Raw genomic sequence first — 16,563 nt, 5'->3', positions numbered from 1 at the left:
TCCCTAACCTGGGGTCTTGTTTGCAGGCCACATTCCTGGACTTAACTGAGGGCATCCTGAGAGCAGTTCTAGCTCCCTGTAGCTGTTAACCCCAAAGAACTTAAATCAAAGATGGGCGGGGGGATCAAGATAGTACAAGGGCATCCCTTTCCCTCAGCCATGACCAGTGTTCAATGTAAGCTGTGCACTTGTGCAGCCACACAGGAAAAATTCAAGTACTGCCCAGCTGATTAGCAGAGTGCTAACAGCAGCTAGGTTATGTGTTTTGCTTGGTGGTGCACATGACTGCACATAAAAATTTATTCCACACATGGATGGGAAGGATTAGAGGGAACATTGCTTGTGACCCCATAGGTAATAGGAAGGCAGTGATTTAGGAGCATCACATAGAACCCACAATTCTAACCTGGTCAGTCTTTTGAAATGTGCTGATCTCCAACTAGCAGTAAAAGCCATGGCTATGCAGCAAGCATCTTGATGGCATGTTGGTTTTAAAGAAAAATTATGAACAAGAAAATGTGATATGAATGTTACAAGTGGGGAAAGGGGTATTTTCTCTAGTTGTCTAAGACAGAAGACAAAAACTGTGCCTCTGGTACATGACTGAAATTCCAATATTTTAAATATTAACTCTTAATACTCTTCTCTGACTTGATTCTTTCCTACTGGTGCCTGGAGACAAAAACTACACCTCCTTAAGCCCTGTGGCTTGTGTGATCCTTTTGGGGTAAAGGATAGGCAATATTCTAGCATTTTGCCCTTCCTCTTCTCACAAAGGAGAGCTGGGGAGGGTAGCCTTATTGGCTACAGCTACACTAGAGAATTTTGCCAACAAAACTGGTGGAGTGTCCACACACAAAATGCGTTTTGTCGATAGTATGTCGAAAAAAGTTGGCACTTTTGCCAACAGCATTCTGCCTCTCCCAGGTGAGGCAGAGTGGCCTTGTCTACAGATTCTGTTGCCAAAAAAGTCATGTGGGGCCTTCTGTCAACAGACAGGGCTTCCATTTCAATGGGCAACCCTGTTTGCTCAGCTTCCCGTCCACCATCCTGTCAAGAGAGGGCCAGGCAGTCTGGCTGCTCTCTGTCGACAGAGCGTATTGCTCTTTCGATCCACTTCAATGTATGGCTGCACTCTGTCAACAGACGTTTTGTTGGAAAAATCTCTTCTGACATAAAAGTCTGTCGACAGGTGCTTCTAGTGTAACTGTAACCATTGAGTTTGGGGCTCTATCAGACCATCCCTGCCCCCACCCCACACATGTTCACTAATGGAGGGTGTCTGATCAATTAGTCCATGTTAATATTATCCATTTTGAGAGCTCCAAACAGTGATCTGCTCCAGTCATGAGGTTGGTGCAGCTTCAGCTGCCTTCTGAACGGGCTTCCCCACTCTGACTCTGTTCTCCTGGTTGCACCAGCCCAGCTCAGTCCCTGGCCTATGGAAAGCCCAGTTACACTCGTGCCAAACTCATTTGGAAAACTCCCTTTGACTTATACGGAGCATTGGACCTGCAAAGACTGGGCCCAGACCTTACAACCGCAACACAAAACATACCTAACATGTTGCAGGTTTTGTCAATCAGCTCCATTGTGATCTCATCTTTGTAAACTTCAAAAGTCAAAAATGTCTCCTGAACCCCTGCCTGGAGCCTGTAACAAAAATGAGAGTTGTGTTGCAACATCATTCTAAACAGAACACACATTAAGTCCCAACTGATATTCCTTAGTCAGTTTTCCTCTTAGCTCCCCTCAGTGTGGTACCTGAGAACAGCCCTTTCCCTCATTAATATTACCAGGCCAAATGAGTGCCTGTTGAGGTGAGAATCTAAACCTACAGCTCAAACCTGCAGTCTTTGGCCATGTGAGAAGTCACTTTGAAATTGGTGAGACTTAAATACATGCTAAGGGATTGGCTAAATATATGTGACATAAGGCTGACCCTGTTATGCATTATTATGGTAGTGTCTATGAATCACAGCCTAGTACTAGTGCCCTATGGAGTTAGGCGCTGTACAGATAATAGTATTGGTTTTGCTTTTGTTCCCTTGTTTGACTGTACATTGTGACACATGCTGCTGAAATCTTGATTCCCGGTAAGCCTGAACCAGAACCTGTTTAAGTCACCCTGAATCTTTCCATTGCTTCCAATGGGCTGTGGATCAGGCCTGTGGCTTGTGGTATTTATGTTTGCCTTTTTTGTTTTGTTTATATTATGTACACTTGCATAAAGCTTTTCATGTTTTAAAAAAGCAACCAAAAATAAAGAAGAGCAAAAGCCATGTATTCTATTACATCTAATTACTTTTCCCTGAGGCTCCAAGATGAAATTGACTTCAAAATAAGAGTGGCTTCTATTCAGCATAATGAGTTTTCAATAATGAAACAAGGAGCTAGTGTGTCTATCGCACCCATGTCCCCCAGACCAAATGTCATCTTTCATTATTTGGCTTAATAAATGAAGTAATTAAGGTCCAAGGAGAAAATATTGCAGTGTAAAAGCCTTGACTTTGACATAATAGCTATTTTTAAATAATTGCTTACTGAATAATGAATACTTCAGCCTTCATTCAGCAGTGAGAGCTTGTACTAGAGAACAACAATGTTCCTTTATTCACTTTTTCTCTTAATTTATTAAATCCCTTAGGAATGAGTTACCTTAATTTTTCCCATGTTTCTTCACCATATTTTTCAATCACCAAAGACTTCAGGCATGTGTTTATAAATCCATACTGCAAACATAAACATAGGAATATGGGAACATTTTAGACATGTGCCCTTGAACAATGCAAGCCCATAATATTTTAAATTCCACTGTTTTATAATATAATACAAAAAGTTAAATAAAACTTACTTTAGGGCTTTTCATCCAAGAATATTAAATTCTTTGTGTATTTATCTGTACATTTAAAAAAATTTTAAGGGTAAAGAGATGTAATCAGGCTTTATAGATTTGGAATAAGGCAAAAGCAGGCAAAAAAACCAAAATCTCTGCTTAACACTGATGTTAATCAGAAACCTTCCCATGAAATGAAAGGTGTTTTAGTTCACATTTTCGTCAGTGTGAAGAAAGCAAGATTGGCACCACTGTGCCTCAACTGTTGCAAAAAGCTACATTTACACTAAAGAGGTCTGTCAACAAAAACCCAGGTTTGTCAACAAAACTCATGGAGCATCCACACTAAAAATGCATTTGATCGATGGACTGTCGACAGAATTCGGCACTTTCATCAACAACCTTCTACCTCTCCCCCATGAGGCAGAACACCTTTCTCAATAGAATCTGTTGACTAAGAAAGCTGTGTGCACACTCCGGGGGTGGGGGAGCGGGGTATGTCACCAGACAGGGTTTCTGGATCATGGGCAGCGCTGTCTACTATGCTTCCTGTTGGCCATTCTGTTGCGAGAGAGTCTGGCCACTGTGTGTCCACAGAGCAGATCAACAGTGATCAAATTCTGTGTGCGGCCACAGTCTGTCAACAGAAGTTTTGTGGGAAGACATGGATGGCTGTAGCACAGAAGTAGCCTAAGTGAATATCCAGGTACACATAGAATCGAGGGGACCATGGTTTAAAAAGGAGAGTCACCATCAAGTTATACACACAAACAGTACCACAACAGAAATAATTACCTGAAGTTAGGGACAGGTTTTGGAAGTTGGGGACCTACCCAAATTCACATAGGCCTGATCCAAAGTCCACCGACATCAATGTTAAACCCATCACTGAGAAGAATGGGGCCCATAGTGTAGGCCCATAGTGAGTGGGTGTGAAAATGGAAGCTGGAATCCCAGTCTCCTGGCTCCTGATCAGACCCTCTTGACCCCACTGCCACTCTAGACAATTTTAAAATGACTGTTTCAAAGTCTGAATGTATTTAGGAGAAATGGAAAGTCCACTAAGTATTTCTGCCCTGGTTTTTTAAATTAAATTGCATTTAAATTGCAATAAAGGCCTGATCCTGCATTTCTTCCATATTATTATGCAACAGGCAACATTTGTAGGAAAGGCAATGGGTGTTTTCCTTGGGTCCAGGCTGCGGGCCCTATCTGTGTACCTGACAGAGCCCGAGGCTATTTCACTGCCTCTGTTCAGCTCAATGGTAACTTCATTTCTCAGCTTGCTAAAATACATGATATTCACTAGCATGAGCGAAAGGGGCTCACCAAGGACACACGGGTTGAAAGACTCTATAGCCTGTCAAAGTGAGGGTCACAGAAACTCAGCCCAAGACAATGGGTAAAGCCATAGCAGCTCTACTGCTTGATTGACCACATCCTGCCTAGCAATTCTGCAGCAGGCCAGGGGGTTAGGATGCAGACCTCCCAGCCTCCCAGCAGGCATGGGGGTTTTGCCCAGCAAGTAACTTTCTGGTGTTAATCAAGTGCCTAGCTCACTTTCCGAGAGAGCTGCGTGAAATACCCAGCTGAGCCAATTCCCCGTTACAGGTGTGGAGATGGCAGAGGGGCAGCACAGACCAGGAAAATAAATTCCCAGCATGCCCAGCTCTTGGGTGCCAAGTTGCAGCCCCGGGTCACTGGGACGGGCACAAGGCAGGAGTGTCTGGCTGCCCCTCAAGAGCACTGGTGCCCCCCTGAATGAGGGTCTAGGTCCTGGGGCCTCCAGGCACCAGGCTGCTCCCCACGGTAGTGAGGAGGAGCCTCTCCTCTGAGTGCAGCTGGGTGTGGCCTTTCTGGGACATTGGAGAGCTTCAGCCACCCCCAGGGCTGTCCTCGTGCACCAGCCCTGCCTCAGACCGTTCACGCTTACAGGACCTAGGAGGGGTGGGAGGCTGATGGTCACCTGCCCTTGAACACCCCCGTCACTAGGCAGGCTGGTGGCCGGCACCCCCCCAGTTCCCAGGCACACAGCCCCAGTTCCCAGGCAGGCTGGTGGCTGCCCCCCTCCCAGTTCCCAGGCACCCCCCCCCAGTTCCCAGGCAGGCTGGTGGCTGCCCCCCCCCCCAGTTCCCAGGCACGCAGCCCCAGTTCCCATCCACCCCTCCCCAGTTCCCAGGCAGGCTGGTGGCTGCGCCCCCCAGTTCCCAGGCACGCAGCCCCAGTTCCCAGGCACCCCTCCCCAGTTCCCAGGCAGGCTGGTGGCTGCCCCCCCCCCCAGTTCCCAGGCACGCAGCCCCAGTTCCCATCCACCCCTCCCCAGTTCCCAGGCAGGCTGGTGGCTGCGCCCCCCAGTTCCCAGGCACGCAGCCCCAGTTCCCAGGCACCCTTCCCCAGTTCCCAGGCACCCCTCCCCAGTTCCCAGGCAGGCTGGTGGCTGCCCCACTCCCAGTTCCCAGGCACCCCCCCCCGGTTCCCAGGCAGGCTGGTGGCTGCCCCCCCAGTTCCCAGGCACCCCCCCAGTTCCCAGGCAGGTTGGTGGCTGCACCCCCCCTCCAGTTCCCAGGCACCCCCCCCAGTTCCCAGGGAGGCTGGTGGCTGCCCCCCCCCCAGTTCCCAGGCACCCCCTCCCCAGTTCCCAGGGAGGCTGGTGGCTGCACCCCTCCCCAGTTCCCAGGGAGGCTGGTGGCTACCCCCCCCCCAGTTCCCCGGCAGGCTGGTGGCTGGCACACCCCACCCCCCGCCCGGCAGGCTGGCGCCAGGGACCCAAACTCCACTTACCATCCTGGCACGCTGGCGCAGCGCGATCTCGCCGCCCCTCTGGTCTCCCCGGAGCCGGCCCCGCGCTCACAGCGCCGCGGTCCCCCCAGGCTCTGCGCCCCACCCCGGAGCGGGCCGCCCTGGCCCCATGGTGCCCCGGGCCCCGCAGCGAGACAGACAGACGGAAGGACGGACAGAGAGACGGACGCTCGGCCGCGGCTCTCGGGCGGGCAGCCTCAGCGCTCCAGCGCCGGGTGCGTCAGGCACCGCCGCGTCCCCATCCTCCGCCGGCCGTCGGGAGCCGCTGCGGGGCGACGAGCCTGTCCCCCGGCGCCGGCTCAGGCCGGAGCTGCCGCGCCCCTCTCCCTCCCCCGGCGCGGCGCAGCCCTCATCCCTGCCCCGGCTGACTGTGCCCTCCGATCGCCCTGCGCGGCGCAGGGGAGCGAGGTCGCTGTCCTCTGGGCGAGGTGCTGAACCGCTCGCGGCTCCGGAACGAGCCCGAGGCCCCCACCCGGCCGCCAAGGGCTGGGGGCAGAGCTCACAGCGGCGCGCCTCTCTCTGCCGCCGCCAGCCGGCTCGCTGCCCTGTCTGCCCTTCCTCCAGCCGAGGGAGCGAGCCCTCGCCTGGAAAAGCCACACTCCGGCCTCCAAAGCGAGCAGGGGTGCGGGCCCGCCAGGGGGCTCTGCAGGCTGCCTGGCTGCGCCTTGCTCTCCCAAAAGGGCTGTGTTTTCGCTGGCCTACGGAGCGGCTGGTACAGCAATTCTTCACCCCTCAGAGGGAATTCACCAGCGCTGCAGGGGTGACAAGGAAACCGGTCAAACGCTGGTGAAGACCCCATGAAGATGGAGTTTTTCCAATTGTGTGTTTGTTTTTCTGATGGAAGAAATCTTATAGCAGATTCTGGCAGGCACCATTACTGACCTTCTAAGTCACAGGCTCAAAGGTGGGGAATTTGTAACAGAGAGAAAGCCCTGCTAGTCTATATACTATCAAAACAAAAAAGAAGTCAAGTAGCACTTTAAAGACTAACAAAATAATTTATTAGGTGAGCTTTTGTGGGAGCTTGAAGTGGGTCTGTCCCACAAAACTCACCTAATAAATTATTTTGTTAGTCTTTAAAGTGCTACTTGACTGCTTTTTTGTTTTGTGGGGAATTTGGTTATCAGAGCTAGGCCTGTGCTGCATTTTTAGTGATTCACCTGTAATTGTCACCACTAAGCCAAGTAGTGTATCCAAAACATTCACAGTGTTCTCTATTCAAAGGAGGCTCAGATTTCACTAGGAAAATATATAACCAAGGCTTCTGCATTGGGGTGATTGGTGCCCTGAAGGGTTCCGGTCGCATGGAGGCAGGCAGAGGCATTCTCTGTGTCCTGGTGCTCACTCACTTAAGCAGCTAGCTGTAACAGAAGGCTATTAATCAGAGTAGCAGCCAGAGCAGCGCCATTGAGCTCCAATGTCAGCAGTCCAGGCGCCACCCTGGTTTTGTGTGATCAAGCAATTTTTCAGTCACTTTCAGGCCTTTACGTCACATTCTAGCTGCCTTATCTTTTGTGCACTGAACCATGGATCCCTGGTCTGTAGGTGTCAGAGCTTTTTGCTGAGAGCTGGCTTTGTTCCAAAAACCCTTCCCTCAGGGCACCAGGAGCACAATGTAACTGATCCATTTCAGTTGTGTAACAGTGTAAAAAAGGGATTGCTCTTTTGGTGCTAATCATCTAAGAATGAGCAGGCTAAGCTAAGTGTTACATGACATTCTAGTGTCATTAAACCCCCAGCATAAAATCAGAAGAAGTGGGTCTGTCCCACAAAAGCTCGTCACCTAATACATTATTTTTTTAGTCTTTAAAGTGCTACAGGATTGCTGTTTTGTTTTGTGAAGATACAGATTAACATGGCTACGTTTCTGTAACTATCCACCAATGTAAAGGATGCTCCCATTATTCTTTTAATCACAAACATTATTATAAAGGCCAATGGAGTATCTCCGGCCAGAGGTCTTAAAAACTTCTGTTGCTTTATAACTGTACTGAAACAAAATCCTGACAGAGTACATGCTGAAATTGATGTAAAATGGAACTCAATAACATTTTAATGTAAATATTGGAGACCAATAATAACTGAAGTGTGAAGGGGTCTGCATTATCTGTAGCTAGTCCCATGGGTTCTATTGACCCATTTAAGTGTCATGGGGTAACAAATTTAAAACATGTTAAAATTACAAAGAAGTTAAATTCAACCATCTGGAGGTAAATTCAGCACTGCTGAAGCTCCAGTGACATTCACTTTGGCTGCCTCTACACTACAAAAAATAACTTTGAAGCTGAGTGTCTACACACACTCTACTTTGAAGCTAAACTTTGAAGTAGGGCACTAATCCATTTCCAGGAATGGAGTCAGGACTTCAGATTTGGGATCTCTACTTCAAAGTTAACTTATGCTCTAAAATATCTCCAAAATATAAGATGCCACAGGACTTCTTGTTTTTGAAGGTTTAAAACATCGGTCTACTTCACACTTAGAAGTAAGGGAAAATGTGCGTAGACTCTCTGCTGACTACTTTGAAGTAGTGCCTAACTTCAAAGTTAGTTCCTAGTGTAGATGCACCCTTTGACCATTATATTTGATTGTACTTGAATGCTAAAGGTGCCTACATTCAAAAAATAATAGCTAGCAAAAGGAAAAGAGATTTTATAACTGTAATTTCAGCCTATTCACAGGGGGTTATAAACAATGTTCCCTCTAATTTTTTCCATCCATGTGCAGATTTTTCCATCCAAGTGCAAAACAAAAGTTTTCATGTACACCCAGGCATGTGTGAAAGTGCACCACCAGGAGAAAAAAAGCCTAGCTGTGGGCACTCTGCTAAGCAGCTGGGCAGCGTTTGAATTTCTCCTGCCTAGATGCACAAGCATGCAGCTTACAGGGCACACTGGTTATAAAGCTGCATTCACTTACGAAGACTGTTACCATATCAGTGAAGTAGAAGGCAAACAGCAGGATCTGGCAGTGTTAGTGCACAGCTCCATTTTGTCACTAGTCTTTTAGAAGCATAAGGCTTGCTTTTTTCTGGTGTTGTATTATTTATTCTGTCCAATGGTTGCTCTTTTCCTGTTTAGAAAAGTAGCTCAACTGAAGTAAAACTCCTCGGAAACAGGTTTAAAACAAATATCAGAGAGGTAGCTGAGTTAGTCTGTATCTTCAAAAACAACAAGAAGTCCTGTGGCACCTTATAGACTAACAGATATTTTGGAGCAAAAGCTTTCATGGGCAAAGATCCGCTTCATCATCTGAAGCCCATGAAAGTTTATGCTCCAAAATATCTGTTAGTCTATAAGGTGCCACAGGGCTTTTTGTTTTTGAAGGTTTAAAACATCAGTCTATTTCATAATTCCAGCCAAGAGAGTCAGTTTCTGTTATTGTCAACGTCTTTGTAACTTGACCGCTAGAGGGAGTTCCTTTTCAATATTAAATTTAGAACTGGCCTAGTTTGGAGTAATACATAGTATCAATCTGGTATTATTAACTGTTTCTTCACTACTCAAAGGAACTAACACATTCCAATTTAGTAAAGAATGGGATTTTTTTACAGTTAAAACAGATCCCTTAATAGACCTTAAGTCCTGTTATGCTCAGAGGAACATAATGAAAATGTTAAAATGTGAGTGCCTAAAATCTTGCTCCTAAATCCATTCTGGGCCTCTATTTAAAAGCAATCTGATTTTCAAAACCAGCGAGCCCCCTGAAATCTCCTTAAAGTCAACAGTACAGCAGCTGCTTAATATCATGTGAAAACCTTGCTATTTCCATTCATTTGACTCTAGGGTGTCATAGGTACTTAGCCACATAATGCTAATCAGTTTTAATGAGAGTTAAACATCTAAATGCCTTTCAGAAACTAGGCCTTCATAATTTTCCATCTGAAAAGAAAAATAGCCTCGGTCTTTAAAAAATATTATGAATGAATACATGACTGCCAACCAAATGGACGGCTATGTATGTAATACACAATCAATATGTCATCATCCCTAAAGCTTCTTAATAGAGAGAGCAGTGGCAGTCCACAGTTCCGAAAAATCCAGTTCTGCTAATGCAAGAACAAACCCAGCAGTTCATTACTCACATAAAATACTGTTGCCAAACCTTAAAGCTTAGATTAGAATGAGTGGTTAAGGTCCAGGTGGGACACTACCTATTCAATAAATATAAGTGGTTGTTATTTGGGTCAAATACTCAGTTCCTTGACTCCATTTTAATAGGTCTTTCCTGACAATGTCAGCCTCCTGCAGTGTTGGTTGGAGAATAACAATTCATTAAAACAGCCATTGGGCAACCTACACGAGTGAATAACCCTCCTTCAGCAAGGAGGGACTCAGGCTTGTCATAACCAAGGCAGTCTCCCTGGATAGGGTCATTTTGCTAACTATTCTTGTGTGCCTAGAATTTGCAGGGTGCGCTGATTGAACTGTAGCAGTGCTTTGATTGGATTCAGAGTGAGCACATGGCTCTCACAGGCAATGTTATGTGCAATTAGTGCTTCACATGCCCTTGCTTTTCCTGTGTGTCACTTTAGTACCAGGTTGAACCTGTCTAGTCTGGCACCCTTGGGACCTGACTGGTGCCAAATGAGAACTTGCTGGACCATGGGAGGTCAATATTGTCTAGTACATTACCTACACTTGCACTGTTTACTGGGCTCGTAAAATACACGTAGGGGAAAATTACATCTAAATAACAACACACAACACTGAAAGCCAGGACTGGTGGCTGTAAATAATCTTTATGGCACTGCAGGAAATTTGGCCATACCTATGATACATGGTCATAGAATCATAGAATCATAAAACAATAGAGCTGGAAGAGACCTAAAAAAGCCATAGAGTCCAGCCCCCTGCTTGAAGCAGGACCAAACCCATCAGATCAGCCCCGCCAGGGCTTTGTCGAGGTGAGACTTAAAAACCCGCAGGGATGGAGACTCCACTACTTCCCTGGGTAGACCATTCCAATACTTCACCGCCCTCCAAGTGAAAAAGTTTTTCCTGATGTTCAACCTGGACCTTTCCAACCACAACTTGAGACCATTGTTCTGTGTTCTACCATCCGTGACCACTGTGAACAGCCTCTCTCCAGCCTCTTTGCAGCCTCCCTTCAGTAAGTTGAAGGCTGTTATCAAGTCCCCCCTCAGTCTTCTCTTCTGCAGACTAAACAGTCCCAATTCCCTTAACCTTTCTTCATAAGTCATATGCTCCAGCCCCCTAGTTATTTTGTTTGCCCTCCACTGGACCCTCTCCAGTGTATCCACATCCTTCCTATAACTGGGGACCCAGAACTGGACACAGTACTCCAGATGCGGCCTCACCAAAGCCAAATAAAGAGGAATAATCACTTCTCTGGATCTACTAGCAATGCTCCTCTTGATGCATCCTAACATGCCATTAGCTTTCTTGGCTACAACGGCACGCTGTTGACTCATGTCCAGCTTCTTGTCCACTACAACTCCCAGGTCCTTTTCTGCAAAACTACTAATGAGCCAGTAGGACCCCAGCCTGTAACAATGCTTGGGATTCTTCCAGCCCAAGTGCAGGACTCTGCACTTATCCTTATTGAACCTCATCAGATTTCTTGCAGCCTTCCAATTTGTCTAAGTCAGTCTGGACCCTGTCCCTATCCTTGTAGCCTGCGTATCTACCTCTCCCGCTAGCTAAGTGTCATCTGCAAATTTGTTGAGGGTGCAATCCAACCCTTCATCCAGGTCATTGATAAATATGTTGAACAGAACAGGACCCAGAACCGAACCTTGGGGCACTCCACTAGAAACCGACCACCATCCCGTCATCGAGCCATTGATCACTACACTCTGGGCCTGACCTTCTAGCCAGCTTTCTGTCCATCTTACCATCCATTTATCCAATCCACATTCCTTTAACTTGATGACAAGAATATTGTGGGAGATCATATCAAATGCTTTGCTAAAGTCAAGATAAATCACATCCATTGATTTTCCCCTATCCACAGAGCCAGTTATCTCATTGTAGAAACTAATCAGATTGGTCAGGCATGACTTGCCCTTCATGAATCCATGCTGACTATTCCTGATCACTTTCCTCATCTCCAAGTGCCTCAAAATGACTTCCTTGAGGAGCCCCTCCATGATTTTTCCAGGGACTGATGTAAGACTGTCCGGCCTATAGTTCCCTGGATCATCCTTCTTCCCTTTTTTAAAGATGGGCACTACATTTGCCTTTTTCCAATCATCCGGGATCTCTCCCAATCTGCACGACTTTTCAAATATAATGGCCAAGGGCTCGTCAACAACATAGGGCTTGTCAACAACATATGCCAACTCCCTCAGAACCCTAGGATGAATTAAGTCTGGGCCCCTCAATTTATGTACATTTAGCTTTTTTAGATAGCTCCTAACTTGTTCTTTCCCCACCAAAGGCTGTCCACCTTCATCCCACAATGCATCACTTATTGCATTAGTCCAGGAGCTGTCTTCATCCGTGAAGACAGAGGCAAAGAAAGCATTAAGTACTTCAGCTTTCCCTACATCATCTGTCACTGGGTCACTTCCTTCATCCAGTAGGGACCCCATGCCCTCTCTGATTAACTTCTTCTTGGTAACATGCCTGTAGAAACTTTTCTTGTTACCCTTCACATTCCACACGAGTCGCAATTCCCGTTGCGCTTTCGCCTTCCTGATAACTGCCCTACATTCTCGAGTTATATGTTTATACCCCTCCCTAGACATCTGTCCAAGTTTCCACTTTTTGTAAGCTCCCTTTTTGTGCCTAAGTTTTCCAAGGATTTCCCCATTAAGCCAGTCTGGTCTCCTACCATATTTACTTCTCTTGCTGCGCATCCGGACAGTTTCTTTCTACACCTTCAATAGAGCTTCCTTAAAATACTGCCAGTTTTCCTGGCCTCCTTTTCCCTTCATGGTAGCATCCCAGGGGATTCTGCCTATCAGGCTCCTGAATGAGTCAAAGTCTGCTTTTCTGAAGTCCAAGGTGTTTAATTTGCTGCACCCTTTCCTTTCTTTGGTGAGGATCCTGAAGTCTACCATCTCATGCTCACTGCTTCCCAGGTTGTCTACCTTCCCTATTAGTCATCTGGCTAACTAAAATGGCTGTTGCTGGACAAGACAGTTCTGGACTACAGAGGTTCAACCTGTAATACCAGTAGGGAAAAACAATGACATTGATGGAAACCAGGGCATTCTGGCAACCCTATGTATGGTGCCACATGTAAAAACCTGATAAGCCTCATATGGCCCAAGGGCTGCTGGTTGCCAACCACTGCATTACAACCTCTGAGGTTCCACAGTCTTCTTCATTCTTTGCCAGAAAACCCTATCATCATTTAAATGTGTTCAGAAAATGAAATCGTGACTAAATATCCACTTTTAATGTTTTTTTCAGTTTAGGTATCTCTCTCTCTCTCTCTCTCTCTCTCTCTCTTTAGGAGAGACTGAGAGCCCACCCTGGATATCTGAAACCTTCCCAGGGAAAAAGTCACCAAAAACCAATACATGTCCAAAAATGTTTCGTCTTTGATGAAACAACATATTTCAGTTGGGAAAATGGTTGGCTGAAATTTTTCCAACAAGCTCTACCTTCCTTGCCAACCATTTCCACCCACACCACTCCCTCCCTCCCCCTGACACACATACACTATGCTTCAGGCATCAAGTTCCTTGTCAATGCCTTTACAGTCGTGCATAACTGTGTCCCTCCCTTGCCCCTTCCCACCCCCTGCTAAAGTCTTAACTACCCATGTGTCAGATTATTACATTAACAGCCCCCTGCCTTCTTCCCCATCACTTTTAAGAATGAATGCCCTTCTTGAGATCATCTACAAGCTCTCGATCATCTCTGCATTCACATCTCTCATGAAGATCCTCTCCACTGGGACACCTACAGGGAAACTAGTTGACTCACATTGACCAGTTCAAGGAATAATTGAATCTAATTAGTTCATTGTTTGCAGAAATAGACTTAAGAATTATGACAAATATAACCTTATATGAACAAGATGTGACTAAGCACCATCTTGAACACTCTCCTTATAATTCCTGCCCCTTTCACCTATTCTTGTTTGTCTTTTTTTAGATTAGACTAAAATCATTTTTAAAAATTAAGACTGTTTCCCTTCCTTTGATGTTTGTAATAATCTCAGGGACGACACTTAATATCCCCCACCTCTCACACCACCCCCCTTCAGTTCCATGTATTTGATTTGTCACTTTTTATTGCAGTTTTTTGGGGACTTCTGTGCTATAAAACTGAGTCTGTACTGGATATGCTATAGATTTAAAGAAGAGGGTCTGTCCCATGAAAGCTCATCATCTAATAATGTTGTTAGTTTTTAAAATACTACATGACTGCTGGTTTGTGTTGTTAGAAGGCAGGCTAACATGACTACCTCTCTGTTTTAGGTTGTATGCTGCTTGGGTCACAGGTTGTGTCTTCCTGACATTTTGAAAAATGTCTAGTACATTGTGGATACCATCCAAAAATAATACCTTTTGGTGTGAAGTCTGCAACTTTGCTGAGCAAATCAGTGGTGGGAAAGGGGGAAGGATGCCAACATCCCAAAAAACCACATCATCAAGGAATCATCTGAAAAATCCCATTGGCTTTTCACTCCCACAGAAAATATGGTTCACTTTGAATTGCGTCCACAAATCATATGCCAGAGTCACTGACTTTGTCCATACATGGGGAATGAGACACAATCATATCTGTGACTGCAGAAATGGATCTCAACTTATGGAACAACTCATCAGTCAATGTCCCAAACAAACGTGTGTGTAGTACATCTGCAACCTATTCCTTGCCATTTGGAGCTATTAATTGGTTTGCCAACTTTGACTTGGATATCTAACTCTGCTGGGGTTTGAAGCCATACAGAGCAGATGACCATTTCCTTAGGCCCATGGCTAATATCAGACACAAGGCAAACAAATATTTTTCTCCAGAAGAATTTTAGATTTTGAGGCATTGTTGTCTAACTACACATAACTCTAGAATTCACAGATCAGGCATTTAAAGTTTTGCATGCCTGGACACAATTATTTTGCGCATGAGAAATCTACAATGTACATTTTTGTGTAAGCAATTTTGGCCAAAATTGTGCTTACTGTTTTAAAGGCTGTGTTGAGGCCCAAATGGGATCCATGTTGTTGCTATTGCTTCAGTAACACTTTGCAGCTGTAAAATGCCTTTCTTTTAGCAATAACTTTTACCTGGAAAAACTGATTTGAGCTTCCCTCAATTTTAAATATTTCATTTTAAAAAATCCCCTCCTTTTCAGTTTTTGTTTTATTTCTACATTATACGTTTTTGTTAAATAGCATCCCAGAAAAGGTCTCTTGGCATCTAGAAACCAATTTATCCCACCACTGCAATTAATTATAGCATGAGCAGCATTTGTTTTGACAGAATTTACATGTTGTAGCATTTGTTCTTAGTTGATACAATATTTGTTTGTGTTCCAATCTGCTTTAGAATGGGCAAGGTTAGACATTATAATTGTTAGTTACCTTATGGGATGGGCATATAATTTGCATACCAGATTTGATTGCTTAATCACACCTACAAAACAACTAAAAATAATCTGGTTCTGAGTTCATGAGCCACATGATTCCAGGAGAAGGTTCCCACCCATGCATGAGTTTCTCAACCATAACTCATTATGAGCTATGTCCCTGATTTCAGTTCCAATGTTACCCACATAAACCTGCTGTTTATTACAAGACACATAAATGTAAATAATTGACTTTAGAATTGATGAATCATGAAACCAAGGTTACAAAATATAAGAAATTAACCCCTCCTCATTTAAAGATTCATGCGGTGCTAATTTTAAATGGTAAACTTCATTTCTAGTCTTCATCACATACTCGGTATTTCAGTATCAGACTCCTGGGTGTCAAGACAATGAGAACTAGGGTCATACAGATTTGGAAGAGAAAGTGCTTTCCTTCGTTTGTTTTGTAGACTTTTGTCAAGAAATTTAAAGAAACAGTAAAGTGATTTTTCAAAGACTTAATCAGTAGTGACAGCTAAGCCTTGGAAAGGTTTGCTGCTTCACTTCAGGAAAGCTACTGAAAATTCAAATGCTTATCTGAACATAAAAGCATTTTGCCTAAGCTATGGCTACACTAGAGGTTTTGTCAACAAAACTCACAGAGCATCCACAGTAAAAACACTGTCTGTCAACATACACAGCACTTTTGTTGACAGCCTTCTGTCTCTCCCCATGAGGCGGACCAGCTTTCTCGACAGAATCTGTCAACAAATAAGCAGTGTGTACGCTCCTGGGGGCGGGGGCCTTCTGTAGCCAGACAGGGCTTCCTGGTCACAAGGCAGCCCTGTCTGCTGTGCTGCTGGTGGGCCATTCTGTCAATAGAGCGGCCAGGCAGTCCATCCACTCTCTGGCTACGTCAACACTAAAAATAAATTTGAATTTATTAATATCGATTTTATAATCCCCTCCCCCCAAAAAAACCCCTCTTTAAAAAAAAACAAAAAACAAAACAAAAAAACGAAACAAGCCCCTGCCACTCACCAGCTCCAGTGGAAAAGCTTCTGGAGCCTGCTGGCTTGGGGCCCCTGGTCACAGGTGGTCAAATGCACCTGTGAAGTGGGTGCTTGCCCATGGGCATCTGGCATTTTGTGCAGCTCCAGCAGCCTGGCCGTGGGGTGCCTGCCCCTGCATGCAGCTCCAGCAGCCTTGCCACAGGGTGCCTGGCTCCGCTCATGGCTGGAGCAGTCCGGCCACAGAGTGCCTGGCCACATAGCAACTCAAGCTGCCCAGTTAACTCTGTGTCAGGCCCTGCGTGCGGCTGGAGCAGCCTGGCCATGGGGTGCCTGGCCCTGCTCTGGCTTGAGATGCCCAGCTGGGGGGAGCCTAGCCCTGTTTAGCTCCAGCTGCCAGGCCACAGGGAGCAGTATCAGGGAGCT

At 45.7% G+C, this 16,563-nt stretch overlaps 1 protein-coding gene across 1 annotated transcript in view; it reads right to left on the bottom strand.

The window, feature by feature from the left end:
* Positions 1 to 16,563, bottom strand: part of LOC142018644 (guanylate cyclase soluble subunit beta-2-like) — a 43,469-nt gene that overhangs the window by 20,727 nt on the left and 6,179 nt on the right. Inside the window, exons 2-3 of the mRNA XM_075004604.1 lie at positions 2,659 to 2,732; positions 1,559 to 1,653 (exon numbers count right to left, since the gene is read on the bottom strand). Of these exons, the coding sequence (XP_074860705.1) occupies positions 1,559 to 1,653; positions 2,659 to 2,732 (169 nt within the window). The remainder of the gene's footprint in view (positions 1 to 1,558; positions 1,654 to 2,658; positions 2,733 to 16,563) is intronic.

Source organism: Carettochelys insculpta, chromosome 10 (assembly GCF_033958435.1).
Source record: "Carettochelys insculpta isolate YL-2023 chromosome 10, ASM3395843v1, whole genome shotgun sequence".
NCBI classification, from domain to species: domain Eukaryota; kingdom Metazoa; phylum Chordata; order Testudines; family Carettochelyidae; genus Carettochelys; species Carettochelys insculpta.
The sequence above is the reverse complement of the archived record's forward strand: the minus strand, read 5'-3'. Positions and strand labels throughout refer to the sequence as shown.